Here is a 16360-nt window from a genome sequence, read left to right as displayed (position 1 = left end):
TTTGCTACGAAGGAAATCCTTGATGTACAGGGAAAGCAGGAGTCTTCTTTCGTTTTAGTTCTGGGGTCTGAGCAGAGCTAGGTCTTGCAGAGTAGGGAAGAGGGTACAAAGGACTTGTTTCCTCATATAATTATGTTATGATCATACTTCCTTTTCTTTTATAGCAGAGCTAATATGCAGGATACTAAACACTAACTTAAGGGGTTCTTAAATAATGGCCTGGGCAGTAGCTTGAGCTCTGAAAGTGCATTAACTCTGCGACCTGCAGATCAGGAGGAAAAAATGGATGTCAGTGCCCTGTGGAGTATCTTTCACATTAAAAGCTTCTCCCTGGTGTTGCAAGTGATATTTATAAGTTTATGGGCACTCAGCTGTTGCTCTGGTAGAATATACCTGTATCAACTACTGCATCCTGTTCCTGGAAGGGCTTAAGAGGACTGAGAGTTGGAGGGGAGATTTGAGAAAGCAGAACATAAAATAGGCTTAACTTATAAACGTAGCTCAAAGCTTTTGACCCTCACAGCCCCATTTGCACACAAAGTAGTGTATGTTTTATTTTTTTTAAATAATGTTTTCTCACAACTGGTATTCTGACTGCTGAGGTTATGCAGGTCAAATTCCTACAGCAAAATTCATTCTCTACCTCAAAATGCCAGCATACGGAGCTTCTAACTAGCAATGTATCTCTTAACGTGCAGTCAAGTGTTGTGATGGTTCTTTCGTCTTTTTTTTTTTTTTTTTTGCAAAGCTGTACACTATGAAATAGCAGCACATCTTTTTCCTCCCCTTTTGAGGAAACTCCTCTTGTGAAATGAAGATGAGTACAGATGTGTTTCTATGAAGGTGTGGCTCTCCTGCTCCACTAATGAAGCATTTCTTTTTCTGTATGCGTTTTCTGCATTTTTAGCTTGTTCTTGGGCACTTTGAATGACAGGGCCAGCTGTGCCTGTTGCATGTATTAAGATGTAGTAGACAAATTGTCCCAAGTTGTAACGCAACATGAGAAGTTCTGCTGAGATGACCAACATTCCCATTCCTCTGACAGTGATCAGATCACAGCCCAGGATCTGTGCCACTCAGCACAGAAATATGTCACCACAAGCTTAACCACTTGAAGGCTGTTTTGGTGCAGAGACAAAACTAGCAGTAATTCTCCATGGAGTACAGCTCTGAAATGGATGTGCGTGTCTTCCTCCAATCTGTGCAGTCATGTTGTGGTAATTTTCATTAGCATTTCTGTCACAAATGTTACAAAACTTTTAGATGTGTTCCAGCTGTACTGTAGAGTTGTTTTTAACAAAAATTGCTCTCCTTATGGTAGTCCTGGTGACCCAAATGACTAAAATGTCACTTTACTTGCAGGCAATACAGCGTTGGCTTTGAACTTGTCACAGTCTCAACAGTAGGAGATCCTGGTTCCTATGGCTTTCAGAAGAAGAGCAGCGGTGACTACAGGTAATAATAGTTCATTCAGTGAAGTCTTAGCAGTCTGAAACATTTCAGATCTTATAACGGGTCACTTCTTTTATCATAGGTGTGGATTTTGCTACTTGGAAGTGGAAAACATACTTGCTGGAGTTTACAACATTATCCCCACCACATTCTTGCCTCAACAAGAGGGTCCTTTTTTCTTAGATTTCAACAGTACTACTCCTCTTAAAGTATCACAGCTTCAGTAAGGAGACAGGCTTGTGCACTACTCTTTCAAGAAGTCATTTTGTCCTGTCCTACAGCCTGAGAAGAGGTGAATAACTCTTACTACACAAAGAACGCAATTTTATTTTATGCATAAGTCATAGCCAAAAGCATGGAGTCACCCATTTGCTGATTAATTGTGGTAGACAGCTGTGGTTTTTGCTGCTATGGTATGAGAGTGAGCACTGTTCAATAGGCCTGTGAGCAGGCTAAAATGCTTACGTTCAAATGAACTGGCAGGATGTGATTTACTGGAATTTTTCTACATTTCAAATCAAAACATAGTGGGTTTATGTAAGAGAAAAATTAACACTGAAATTCACTTCTCCTGAAATATAGGGCCTATGGGTTTAGGATTTCATTCTTAAAACTAAACATCTAGGAAAATGTTATTGTGCATTCTGCTTATTCAGCCTCAGGACCAAATATGTATTGATTGCTATTTGTACTGAATGTCTTGAATGTTTTCAGCACTGAAGTAGCTCTCACATTTAAATGTGAACTTACTACTGCTGAGTATGTTGCCTAGGCTGCCTCTAACATGTTCAGCTTATCTAGAGTGTGTACATAGAAGTAAAAGATAAGGAAGAGTCCAGCTTCAGCTATTTCTAGAAGAGGAGCAATGGATTCACCCATATGACATGTGCTTTAAGAGCTGTTATTTTGTATTAGTATTACTTTAATACATATCCTAACACAAGGTACTGTATGGTTTTCTTCCTACTAGCTGCAAAACCTAGCCTGATCAAAATCAGCACTAAAATCAAAGTTAACCAACAGTCATGTACAGAGAGTAGAGCATGTCATTCACTTATTAGACATGAAATGTTTTCAGCTGAAGGTGCACTGTAAGATTCTCTGTATCTACTGAAGTAGTCTCACTGGTGCTAGGGGGTAGTTCACTCCCTCCCATCAGCATCCTAACAAAAATAACAAGGATAAAGCACTTCTTTCCAAGTACTTGGCCTGCATAGGAAGGGTCATTTTTAAATTGAAACTGATGAATAAAAGGTAGGACTTAACCCATGCCATCAATAGAAATAAGGTTCAAGTTCCTAAGAAAATAGTGGAAGTGGAATTATTCCAGGGGAGGAAAAAAAAAGAGCAGATATAGTAGACTTTACTATCTCTAGCCTGTAAGATATATATAAAAATATAAATATCTGAAAAGGATTTAAAGGTTAACTTTTTTTTAAACAAATGACAGGAAAAACTCTATGTGACAGGAGGAGAGGGTACTTTTAAAACAGCCATAGGAAGTTCTTTGCCATTCAGGTTTACCTGGCAATTTTTTGACCAAAAAGATGTTACTTAAATAGTACCTGTGCTCTAAAAAATAAGATTTGTTCATTAGGAAAGCAAGCACGTAGTACAGGAGAACAAGAAATATCTGTGGCCTCAAGTCACTTTCCTGGGAGTCTGCTATTTACCTTCTCCATAAAGTAAGTCCCTTTTTGTTTCATCTCCTTCATTGGACAGCTTTTTAACAACTGCCTAGCTTTCAAAGGACACTGAAAACATGTCTTTAGACTGCACTTTTCTCAAAGACTGTCTGGGCTTTGTGACAAGTTTGTCACAGTGTGACTTACCTTCTTTTGCAGGGAAGATTCTGATGATTATTGCAATGAATCAACATAGGGAATTGTATGGGCACAAGATCAGCAAAAAGCAAGTCCTTTATGGTTATCCTTGGCTTTTGGGAGCAGGCAGTTGTGCCAAGGACTGCTTCCTCTCTACAAAATTAAAATTTCACTTAACACAGATTTATAGAGGAAAATATAAATCTTAGCACAGGCTAAACCAGAATATATTGTATCTATTTTTAACACCTATGAAGTTAGAGGTAGTTACGAAGTCTAAATAATATATTCTTGACTGTATAAAAGGCAGATGCCAGAACTAAGTTTTTGCATGTCCTCTGCTGTTTGAGATCAAGCTCATATCTTGTCTGCAGTAAAACCTGATTTTCTTTTGTAGTCCGTTTCTGCTCTGTAGGAAGTTGTCCCCTCCCCTTTTTTGTTTCTCTCTCCAAGCACAAGCTAGTGCCAAAGCTTATGTTGGATGAAATACACATGCAAGGCTCAGCTTCCATATTGTACTGAAGCAAAAGCAAGGAATACTAGACAAAGCTGTCTCTATCCAGACACAGTAACAGTTTGTACATACACAGTACAGTCAGTGGATTGGGTTTAGGCCCATAAATCCACAGGATTTAAGTTCAGTATCACTGTCCTTTTTAAGACAAGTCCTGTTCGAATACTGTACCTGCAGAGTTGGTAGAATCCCATCACCGTATATTTCCTTTCACAGGTAGGACAAAACATTCATGTGGAGCATCTCAAAAGAAATACACAAGCTATTTTTGTAAAGTTTGGTCTCTGCCAGTTCTGGTTGTGGCAAATCACTTCTACAATATTATTTTTTGCCATTTTTTATTAGGAAATTAGTCACGATTACTTCTGATATTTTCTGTCAAATGCATACTTTATCACTTTTTTCTGCAAATCTAGAAAAATAATCAGAGATTAAACTGCTCCTTAAGTTTTAGTGCAGCCTCAGCTCAAGATGTAAATTAAGCTCTTCTTTCCCCTACATCAGTTGTCATTTTTGATCTGTAATGACAATACTAGATTGAGTCAAGTTGGGAAATGCTGCACAGAAAATACTTCTAGAAAAGAGCAAGGCCTGCATGGGGAAAAATTGAAATAGCTGCACAACAGCTTAGATTGTAACGAGGGTACATTGGTCATGTTACTTTACTCCCACTTATGCAACTCTTGACCGTTAAGTGTTCTCTGCCTGTAAACATTCATTTAAAGCCTTTAAAAATTAAACTACAAAGCCTTAGAAAGTTGATTGACCAACAAGCAGACTGTATTGCTAAGTTGTCACATACTGTACAGTTGTAAACTGTCTAAGCTGCAGCTAAATGACAACGAAAGCCAGTTGTTGTAAGGGGCTTTAAGAGGATTTATCGTTTCTTTGATTTACTTAGGCTACTATAAAGAAATTATTTTTTAATTAATATATAATATCATAATATCATTGGTGCTGAGGGATAACTGGACATACTCTTTTAAGAAGTTTGGATGTTCTCCTTGCGTATGTGCTGAAACATCTTTTCTGAGTTTTTTTTGTTTTGTTTTTTTAAATCCTACCTTAGAGCTCCGTACACAACACCATATGCTGCTGTTTATAGCTCAGGGTGAGATGCCCCCCCACATCTGTTTGTTTTGTTAGGAAGGAATGGGGTTAGTCCTTCATTAATCTAATCCATCAATTTTCAAAGACTTACCAAGAGTTAGAAACTTGATATCATTCATCCATGTACTATGTCATCTGTCCCAAGTCTGAGGTTCAGTCCTAGTTTCCTGATGCAAGTTTCATGAAACTATTTGTACAGTAATTTTTATGCACTTGACCATGTGAACCATAAGGTGTTTGAACAAGCAGCTGCTTAGAATTAAGTTTGTGTACATACAACAGGGGTTTTTATCACTTAGTGAAAAAAATGACATTGAAGTTGTGTGATAATACCAAAGAGTAGTAAAAGGCCTAGATTAAATTTTGCTTTATACATTCTCACTGATCACGTATACTTTGATACACCAGAGGCTTATTTTTATACCCATAAAGGTGGCTACCATCATATTACACTTCAGAATACATCAAGAATTCCTGCAAACAGTAACCAGAGAAAGCTTGTTCGTTTGCCTGTACTCCACAGTGATGTATGTTCATTTAAGTTTGTCATATTTATAATTATGCCTTTTATGGAGTTTAAAATAAAATGAGTTTTCCATTAATTTATTAGACACGCTGTCGTGCCTGCTTGCTTGCACAATTCGAGTGTAATTTACCTGCTGAGCACTGGGGTTGCTGAAGAAGGCGGCTGGAGCAAGATCTTTGAACAAATACTGGAGAAACACAGTGTAACAGGAAGGGTTTGTTGGGTCCCACACCCTGCCACGTTTCTGATCAGTGGCTTTCATCTGCTGGGAACTGAACCCCACCATGACATACACAAGGCAGCACATGCAACATTCTCATATCCTGCTGAACATAAGGTTATTCATTACACAAGCGCAGGGTCTTTGGGTTTCCAGTCAGAACTGGCACTAGGAGGAAATCTGATAGCAAGAGGCTTAGAAAAAAACCTCGAGTGTATTAGAGGTTGACTGGCAGGTGTACAAAAATAGATATTCAGCCTCAAGTTCCTCCATTGGTTTCTCTGTCTGTATTCAATGCAGACAGTAGCTTAGTTATGAAATTTTAAGTGAGACATTTAATAGTGTGACACTGTGCTACTGCTTTTCATCTCACATTTAACGCTGGCAGTCCCAGCTTTTCCCCAAGCAATGCTCACAGCAGAAGCTGGAACCAGTCTTCTTTTTCCTAAACACGTATTGGGCTGGGAAATGCTGCCAATGGTCTTTGGACCACGTAAATGCTCATATTCACTGCCACTGTGAGTTTAACAGCTACAATGTGTAGAATTGAATTTTTATGGAAACGGCGTTCTTTACCTGTGGTTCTGCACATCCTTTAAAGACTAAGCTTGCTGTGGGAAAAGATTCGGTTGAGATACACTTAGCTTGCACAAACTCGAAATGAAATGTGGAAAACAAAAATGTTTACTGTAGTGTGAATAATTTTACATTAACTTGGAGAATAGATACACAAGCTGTGGCAAGGACAAAATACAACAGGACTGCAAAAACATAGAATAGAAAATACTTTGGGCAATACTAAAATTCCCATCAAATTAACAATAGAAACGGACATTTTAGATAAAATGGTGCTTTCAGAAATGCTTAGCCACCAAAACTGAAGAGTCCTAGGATTTTTTACTACCACTTATTAGCATAATTACCAGACACTACTACTGCCTAACAGCTGCTGGCAAAACATGCCCGTGCCCTTTCTAGTTTTATTGAACACTTTCTCTAGGGCATACTAAAACCTCAAGTCCTTTTAACAGTTATAAAACCCCACACAGTACAACCTACGGAGCAATTTAAGAACACATCGTCAATCTACACTGGCAACTCTTTTTTTTCTTCATGCATATTTGAAGGATGAACCCCTTGTCGGAACTGTCCCGAAAACATCCATCACTCCCATTTCCGAGCAATAACACTTAAAGTGCTGAAAAATAATACTTCACTTCGCAGGGGAGGGGGAGGGCGAGGGGCCAATCAACTCTTTTGGTCACTGGATCACCCTCAGAGTCCCCACCAGACTCAGGAAGGTGGCTAGAAAGGGCCCATCGCTGCTCTTACGCCGGTTTTTATAGGGCACGACCGATCTTTATCCTTTCTGTGAGCACCAAAGGAAGAGTGAAGGCTTTTAGACCCACACATGCAGCTTTCCTGTACACAAAATATCTCTACAGCTTCAGCGTAATACAGATAAATACAGATGTTTAAAGAATATGCCACTGATACTCAAGAGATCCGCTGTATCTAAAGAGCATTTCATTCTACAAAACTGAAGCCAAACTGCTCTCTGCAAACGTCTGGCTTGAATTTCAGACCCCCTACTGGCATGAATTTACACGGGAACATTGCTAGTTATTGCTTCAGCCAGGCTGCTACAAAACAATTTTACAAAGTCAGTGAAATAGGGGCGCAGCTTACCATTTGATAACTTGTCTGGCCTACAAAGGATTTACTGAATAAAAACTTCAGCCCTCCACATCCATTAGACTTCTTAGTGCAGTTTCAAATTCTCAGAGTAAACGCTTAAGATTTGGCATATATTATTGGCACAATGTTCTTCAAACACTTAGAAGTTCATGTATAAATATTTATACTCCCATTAAACCAGGACAGGGCACAAGGAGGACTCAGCCAATCTGGGCAGCTTTTCTGCCCGCGCATATTCCCTCTTTGATTTTCATGCACTGAAGGGAGAGCTGCTTCATTCGGTTATCCAAAGCCAGCCCCTCAGCGGAGCTGCTCCTGTTGCTGCTCCTATTCTTGTTCACTCTGTCGCTTGTCTTGTTCTCAGCCCCTTCTGCCCTATCCCCTGCAAAGAAAGGATTAAACTCGATGTTAAATCCCGATTTCATTCTGAGCAACTTAAAGGCTCAAGCGGGTCCCTCCACAGCTTCCTTTGCCAAAGCACGCAAAAATATAGGAGCAGGAGCAAGATGCCTTAAAACTGGAGTTGGCCTTCCAAGCCGTACTCATCTTGTGCACTGCATCAGTTACAGCATGAACAGGTTTAGGTTGGAGTACACAAGAGCAGCCGTAATCCTCTAGTCTGAATACGTCAGCAAGGGCTTGCAAAGCCTGCAAGTGGTTCCTTTTGGCACCTTATTTGATATTTTTCCCCCCCTCTGAAAAGCAGGAATTTCAGCAAGCAGGAAAAGGAATTAAAAATTAAACTCGAATTTTCCTTAAAATAAGTGTACCATCGGAATCCCACTGCTCACTGATTCTCTGAGGAACCTCGAGCCCCTCTGCTGCACTGAGGCAAACCTGGGGAAGCTGCGCAGCCAGCAGGAGAACAGTGAGAGTATTTAGGTGTCACTTAACAGGGATGCAGGGCCTTCAGGAACTGCCTTCCCCAAGGAAGCAGCCAGAGGGTCAGAGCTCAGCGAGCTTGCGACATGCCTAGGGGAGCTGAGAGGGTTTTCCTGCTCCCTTTATAAAGCTGAAAAGCATGGGCCCAGGCCGTATCCAGCTGTGCGTACCTCTTTCGGCTTCGCATTCGGGGGACGATGCGCCGCTGCACTCGCTTCGGGGGCCGAGGACGGGGAAGATCATCCCGAACTCGGAGAGGGAGACGGGGCTGGGCAGATCCAGGCTCCCAGGTCGCGTGGCGGGAGGAAACTGAGTGGGCACCTCACAGGGGCTCGTGGGGCCGGAGCTGAAGCTGGACACCGACTGAGTTTCTGAGTCTTCTTCGGATACAAAGCTGCTGCCGTTGTCATCCTCAAACACTTCGGAAGCCACTGCAACGGTGAAGGAAACATTCCCATTAGCAAACCTGTTCCCTAATTAGAAGGCAGACTGCCTCCACCTTATCTTCCTGCTTTTGCGGTTAAAAATCCAACATAAGCTCTTAATATTTCTTTTTGCATGGAGCACTACACAACAACAAGTTAAAACAACAACAACAAACCTCGCCTGCATCATTCTCCCTGATCATGTTTGCTCCTACCTGGACTCTACCTAAAGCAAAGCAACCCCAAACCGACTAGATTAAGCTGCTCGCAACAGGAGGAGGAATTGACTAATGAAACTTCTGTTTTGTACTAGATACAGGGTGCAGATTTTGCTAAAAACCAACGTTTTTCAGTCTCGGCTCACTGCAGGATGGGGACCTGTGAACCAAAGGCTTTCTGCACCCCAGGAGTCTCACTGGGGTCAGAAGGTTTCTTACGTGCATCAGCCTCAAAACTTGTGCTGGAATCACACCAGCCTGAAGAAGTCCCAGAAATAGCAAGACATTTACGATGTCCTGAGGTTATTTTCAGTTACATCTCCTCACCACTCCTGCTGTCAGAGAGGCTCAGACCCAACTCAAGAGAAGGGCAGGAGCAAAGGAAATCTTCCCAAGCAGTCCCCCCGTTATCCCGGCACACCCCTCGGACACAAAGGGTGCAGATGGAGGCAGCTGCCACCGGGGTTACTTCGGAGATGTGCAGCCTCTCTCCACTGCACGTTCAGATTGCAGGACTGCATTTACACATTGCAGAACAGACCGACAAGGCTTCAAAAGCACAAAGCTAATGACCAACGTTCTCCACCTTCCTGAGCCCGCTTCCGTGGCATTTCGTTCTCAGAGATGGTTTGTTGTGGTTTGGATTTTATTGTTTTGCTTTTAGATGTCAAATCCAAGACCACAACGTGGCCTCTCTTGTCACTTGCTGTGTTTTATTGACACGTAGGAAGCAATACAGGTAACTGCAGGGGGGTGAAGGCAAAGAAGGTAGGGTAAAAGAGATGTTTCCCATTACAGGAGTCCTCTGCTTGGCCAGGAGCACTGACACCAGCTAGTCTACAGCAACCAAAAGTGTACCTATAGCTTATTTATTACCATCCGAGCTTACCGTGCCCCACAGGAGCATCTGCTAGGGCAGAAAACCCTTGCTGATGCTGCTTTATTTAACTCCAGCAGACAGAAACCATATATAAAACATACAAAAGGGCCTTGGTGGAAACTTGCCACGTTGCAATGTGAGAGCTTAACCTTTCGTGGCTATTTTGGTTATTGTGCCTGGCAGGCTGCTAGCCCTGCCCTGCCATACCCCGGTTTTATGCTGGCACTGGACACAACCTGGAGTCCTTCCACCTGTACCACGCTGCCCCTGAAAGGAAACCCTTGACTCTGTTACACCTACGTCTCCGGGGAGGCCTTCTGCATGCTGAAGGCACGCCCGTGGGCATCCCAAGAGCCAATCCCCATCTCACTCATGGGGACACAACCTAGGGACTTGAGGGAATTCAGAAGCTGTGCTGAAACCACATCGTTCCAGCTGGCCCAGACACCAAAGTTGTTTGCTGTGCCAGGAAGGTCCCAGCTCCAAAGTACATGGTGGGGGGGCTCTGGGGTCGTGAAATTTTGAACTCCTGCAGTCCTGACTTCTGAAACGCAGAACAAACTGGGATTGGTGGGACAGGGTAGCAAAAAAAGACTTTCTGCACCAAGAAGGGGAGGAAGCGTCCAGGGGGGAAGAAAAAATGGGGCTACGTGGAATATCAATCTATCCACTTCCACCCAGAGCCAGGACAAAAGCAAACCAAACACGTTCAGCTCATACACCTTCCCCTTGATAACTGGCTGTTGAAGAATACAAACTCCTGCAGTAACTGGTACTGTAAGTTCACCAGTCCCACAACAGCCAACTAATTTCGACATTTCTTACAATGCCCACGGGATATTCCCAGGCACAGGAGCACTCTGTACTCACTCGAGACGCTGTCTGACTCCAGTTTACTTGCTGACAGGTCTTCCACAGAGGTATTGCTTCCTTCAGCACCCACACCACATCCTCGGGGCCCCATGGCAGTGGACCGTCTCCTCTCATGGATCTCATCTGAGATCATCTCCAGGTTTTTCAAGGCAGTCTTATACTCCCCCTTCGCCAGGGAGAGTTTTGCCTGCAGGTCATCCACTGTTTTCTTCAGTTGCTAACAAGGGAGACAGGTATTAGACGTGCTTTTGCCATGATCAACGTGGACACACAGCATGCAGCTCCACCTCACAGGCCTGGCACCCCCTGGAGCCCATCCAGCTCCATGTCTCAGGCCATGGACTTGACATCCCACTTCTTCCAGAACCTGAAATTCACCCCTGAGTAACGTCTGAGTACTATGAGCAGCCCAGTGCATGAAACACGGGACAGGGGGAATCCAGGGAGGAGAAGCAAAGACAGTCAAACAGTGTTTTTGTTCAGCTCTGAAGATGAGCAGCAGGGCTCAAACAGAGTTGGAGCACTTTTACTGCACACAAGGAAACAAAATGTCTTTTATCTTTAAAATGTGCATAGCAAATTGTTGAAGATAAGAGGTTTGGAATGGAATTGGTCGTGTACAGACATGCAACACAGTTATTCCTGTAGCACTTGGTATGCACTTTCAATATTTACCACAGGCAGTAAATAGGCTCAGGTGGATCTGAACGACGCACGTACCTCTAGCTGGACGTAGTACTTCGCCTTGAGTTCAAAATAAGGTCTGTGGAAAGACAAAGAGCATTTGTTTACAACCACTGGGACAAAAGGCAGAGTACTAGAGTGGGAGTTCCTCTCCTCACAGCACTAACAGAGCTATGCTGTGTTTCAGTGTAATCCTGAGAGGATTCCTATCCTATGTAGGTGATAAAACATCTACAGGTGCTCTCAGCTTTTTTTTTTTCCTCCCCTAACACATCTACTTCTTGTGGGTCTTTAACCTAAAGCCAAAGAGCAAAATTCCAATTTTTGGAGCTGACAACGTAATTCCCTCAGGCCTAGATTCTGCAATGTTTAAACACAACGTCCAGCTTCAGGCACAGACATCCTGTCTGTAACCAACAGCAACCTCTTCTGAGCAAATAGCACTTCCCTGAGCAAACAGCACTTGCCTCGGCTCTAAATCCTACTGCAGCTGCATCATGGATTGTGCACCATGGCTCAAGAACGTGAAACTCTGGCTTTCCAATCCATAAACGCTTTTTTGGGTTGAATTCAATACACGGTCATACATGAAATAACCTGTTCTCATTCCTCTGTGGTTAGGTTATTTCATAGCTCCTATTTTTTAAAGCACAAGAATAGTGAAAGGCACTTTGCCCAAGTCACCGGAGCAGAAAGGGACTTCCAAAAACTGGCTAACACAGACTTCATCATCCTACAGCTCAGTGGTGCTGAGCCATAGATCTGGTGGATGTTAATATGCAGCTGTGTGCACATTCAGAGCTCGCAAGCAAGGACCCAGAAACAAAATTAAAAGCAAAACCAAACCAAAGCAATCCAGTAATCATCCACACATCGATTTGACAGGGCAAATCACCTAAATGACTTTCCTCCAGGCTGTCCTGGTCCTACTTTAGAACAGTAATGCTTTAAGCATCTTAATTCAAACCGAAGCGTGGAACAAACGCAAATCACTTCTTGCAGGGGAAGCAGCAATTCTTTCACCAGGTCTGCCCGGGGGTTTAGGGAGAGAGAGGCTGGACAACGTGATCCCAAAATGTCCCGCAAGACAAGCAGCTCCAAATTCAACAGCCTCAAGTCCCAGTTTATGTAGCCACTCGACAGCACTGATGTTTTCTGCTCAGTTTCAGCTTTCCTTTGTGTGAAAATTGCAATGCTGTGAGCCAGGTCACCCTTCCAGCATCCCTAGGTAGCATGACTTCAGTACACCCATGATAACACACCTGCTCACACCATTCAACACTTTAATGCGAGGTTACAATAACTGGCATTTCTCCTTTTTGGAGAGAAACTCCAACAAAACATCCTACTTAGGTGGCTCATGCTGTCAGCCCTGCTGTGAAACCAAAGGGAGAACACACTGGGATCCCTCCACACATAAATGAAAATCTCCTTATTCTGAGGAAAACAACACAACAGCATCCCTACAAGGGTAGTTTCAGCAAGGAAATGAAGACTTAGAAGACAAATCACACAAGAGGCAACTGGTGCATCAAGCTCAGCACCACAACCTTTATAAAAAGGTATATAAGAGCCCACTGACAACTCACCAGGGTCTTTATTTTAAATCTTACTGTAAGAAAGAAACTCCTGGTAGCCAAACCACTTCTCAGATATTGCTCTTATCTACAGGAATCTGTCATTTCGTGATCTGGTGATATTTTTGCACAGTCCCTGTGCAGTGCCAGACAAACAGCATGCAACTCATTCGAGGAAGGCACACTGCTATACTGTTTTAGCAAACATGCCTGGATCTTCTTTCAGAAGTGCTAACCCTGTCTTGAATTGAGCAAACACCAATCAAAATAGACTTTTGGTTGACCAATTTCATGAAAAAATCATTTTTAGATAGAGGGATTAAAAGCTAAACACAGCAAGCAGATTGTTTAGACAAGCTACAGTCTGGAACTATAAAGAAAGACTGCGAAATACAAAGAGGATTAAGATTTGGTTGTAAACAGGGCCAAAATTTTAAATGGATTCTGAGCAAAAAGCTGTTTTATTTCTCTGCAACAGAGCAAAACTGCTCATCAAACGCACACACATTTATTCGTGACATTCACTGTTTAGCTATGCTCTCTGAAGTCTGTTTCTTTCTCCAGGAACAATTCTCACACAGCTTTGCTACGGCAGCGTTAGGAAGTAAACAAGTCTGATGTACAGCATGCTACTCTGATGCAGTCTCACACCTTTCAGGTTTCTGTCACTTGCCTGGTTGCCTTCCTAACTAAAAATAAGAACTAAACTGAAAAAAAAATAAAAATCCTAAACTGCAAAACATCCACGCACAGAGCTCTGCGGCTCCGTAGGCAGCATCTACGTGAAATCCCATATGCCTGTTTCTCTAGTCACGCGCCACGAAAGGGTTCAATGCACAAGAACACAACTAAGGACATGCCCAGGAAACTTTTCTTACCCCACTTAGTTCACCAATCTATCAAGTCAGGCGCTTCAAAATGACACTGAGGATGACAACAAATGTTGGACAAATATTCTCCTACCAATTGTCTTACAAAGGGCAAAACTTTTTCGAGTTTCAAAAACCCCACAGAATCAGCATCTCCTACAAGCAGACTTGATCATTAAACTCATCTCCAAATGTGAAACCTACTTGGATTTATTGATGGCTCTTTTCAGCTTCTTCTCCAGCTGTTTCATCCTTCCCATGGCGGCGTTGTACTTGGCTGCAGTCTCCTTGTGAACCAGTTCGCTTCTCGTTTTGGTTTGTTCCGCCTCCATGACCTTCAAGGGGGAAAAGACAAGGTTCAAGAGGTTGAGTAGCAAGACCCACTGACCATTTTGATTAACACTATCTTCGTAATACCTCCAACCAGGAGAGGGCTGAACCCCAACCACAGGGGTGAGAGAATTGAAATGCAATTCAGGCCGTCCCCTCACCATAACCACCAGAAGACAGCATGCCCAACGAGACAGCCTGCTTGCAGGAGGCTAGAAAGCTGACTTTTCTCCTTAAAGAGTTGGCCAGCCTCAAATCATGCTCTCAACACCGCAAACACAAAGATGTTTGGGCCATGAGCTGACCCCCTAAAACGCAGGGGGGTGATGCTATGCTGATGACCAGCCCTGTGACACACATCAGGCCCAGAGTGTCAGCCACTTTCCGTGGTGAGCAACGGGAAATGTCCTTCCACTCGCTGCTCTGCTGGCCTCTCAGAGCCATGCCTTCTCTCTCCAGGGTACTTTCAGTTTGCAAATTTGAGCTGCAAGTCAGAAAATGCGTTTTCCTTACATGCACTAGCGGACAGGATCCAGAACTGATCTGTTTATATTAAACTGGTGACACCTCTCCACGGGTCTGGCAGTAAGGAGGAAGCAGGCGATTTTCACACTCCCCCTCCTTCAACTCTGAAGGCATTTGTACAGAACAGAAAGACAGGACCTATTTTCTCCAGCATTAAGTTTTCAAATATTTCAGCCGTAAGACTAACTGCTTGAAGCACATTTGTTCCAGCTGGCTTCCACCGCCAGAACATGTCATCTATGCTCCTAGATGCACAGAGAGAGGAAAAAAAAAATCAAAGTATCTACATCTTGAAAAACCTCACTCACCGCTCTACGTTCTTGAAAGTGTCAGCCCTCAGGGTAAACTAAGTAGGGAAAAAGAGCACAGTCAACTTTCACCTGCCTGGTGTGCCAGCCTGCTCAGAGATATGGTGTTTTGTCCCTTCTGATATCTAAATGGAAGTGTGAAACTGCCACAGGGCAAAGCTGGGCTGCATCAGCATCAGCTGGAAGCTCCTGCTGCCACGACTGGAGGCTACAGATGCTCACCTGCACACACCACTTACCATTAAACAAAAGTTGCTGCAGAACTAGAAGGAAGAAAGGTTTCCAGATGCTCTTCTGATTACTTAAAGTAACCTACTCAACTATAACACCCTTCAACACCCTGCCTTACATATAAATAAGGCAAACACTTTGAAAGAAAGGTCAAAAAAAAATAATCCAGACTCCTAGCGTGCTCGCCTGCATCCTGAAAACAAGCTGCAGCCTCATCTCGAAACGTTAGAAAGCTGGGCTGATGTGAAGACTTTCCCTGGTGAAATGTGTCAGACGAGGCTGGTTTTAGCATCTAAGTGTCTGAAATGAAAACACTGTCTCCAAAGGCTGCACAGAAGCTGGTTTGCCTCCTTTGTAGTGTGGTAAAGAAAGCGCAATTTAAAAGCGCTGGAAGCTACAAAATAATGGAGAGGCTGAAATTGGCCCATTTTTAATTAGATGTCGATCCCTGCCATCCATTCTTGGGGCAAAATGAGCACTGACTTTGATACCTGGGATCAACCACCTAAGTACCACCAGCACCAGGGACGTAGAACAGGTGAGGCGCCGAGCACCGTGTTTGACTTTGCACATCTTTCATCTCAAACATCCCAGAAACACAGAACTGGGATTTGCGGATGACAGACTGTAAACACCTCAAACTCGCTGACAAAACACGGCGCTCGCTGCCAGCCACACACACCCACGCTCATTACCCTTTTGGGAAAGGAAAACAGGTTGCATACCTCATCCTTTTGAAGAAATCGGGGATGTGAGGAACGCCATCCCCTCCCTGCTCCCTGGTTTTCCTATGGGCAGCGCGTGCCCTGCCCAAGGGAGAGCTGCTCAAGGTGCCAGGGTGAGGGCAGAGACGCAGTTCTGCAATACTTGAAGGCTGTCCCACAGAGGTATCTCCATGGAGATCCCTCTGCTGCCAAGAGGCTTTTTAAGCGTTTCATTGAGACAAGGAGAAGCCACGAGATGATCCACTCCTCCACCAAAGCCAAGCAGCCTCTAAATACAGAAACTGTCAGGGCACGTGGATAGGAAGAGACTTGCGAACCATGCAGCCAGCTCTGCATCCAGGAGGTTCACTGGAAGACAAGCTAGGGAGCTAGGGAAAAGCTTTACCTTTTAAGAGGGTCTTAATAGAAGACCAGCAAGGCTTGTGTAGGAAAGCAGCACTTTTTATGACACCCAGTACTGCTGGGGGCAAAACATGTTCTTATATGGATT

General features: G+C 43.4%; 2 protein-coding genes across 7 annotated transcripts in view; one reads left to right on the top strand and one right to left on the bottom strand.

Moving 5' to 3' along the window:
• CAPN7 (calpain 7) overlaps positions 1 to 6685 on the top strand; it is a 32382-nt gene extending 25697 nt beyond the window's left edge. For all 3 annotated transcript variants that reach the window (XM_084509546.1, XM_084509547.1, XM_084509548.1), the window contains 2 exons: positions 1363 to 1455; positions 1535 to 6685. In XM_084509546.1, coding sequence (XP_084365672.1) covers positions 1363 to 1455; positions 1535 to 1679 — 238 coding nt within the window. In that variant the 3' untranslated portion in view covers positions 1680 to 6685. The remainder of the gene's footprint in view (positions 1 to 1362; positions 1456 to 1534) is intronic.
• SH3BP5 (SH3 domain binding protein 5) overlaps positions 6312 to 16360 on the bottom strand; it is a 42142-nt gene continuing 32093 nt past the window's right edge. For all 4 annotated transcript variants that reach the window (XM_084509551.1, XM_084509549.1, XM_084509550.1 and 1 more), the window contains 5 exons: positions 13956 to 14086; positions 11342 to 11384; positions 10619 to 10838; positions 8396 to 8656; positions 6312 to 7725 (listed from right to left, as the gene is read on the bottom strand). In XM_084509551.1, coding sequence (XP_084365677.1) covers positions 7544 to 7725; positions 8396 to 8656; positions 10619 to 10838; positions 11342 to 11384; positions 13956 to 14086 — 837 coding nt within the window. In that variant the 3' untranslated portion in view covers positions 6312 to 7543. The remainder of the gene's footprint in view (positions 7726 to 8395; positions 8657 to 10618; positions 10839 to 11341; positions 11385 to 13955; positions 14087 to 16360) is intronic.

The sequence above is a fragment of the Aythya ferina genome, assembly GCF_964211825.1.
Source record: "Aythya ferina genome assembly, chromosome: 2".
NCBI classification, from domain to species: domain Eukaryota; kingdom Metazoa; phylum Chordata; class Aves; order Anseriformes; family Anatidae; genus Aythya; species Aythya ferina.
This window is presented reverse-complemented; position numbering and strand designations above follow the sequence as displayed.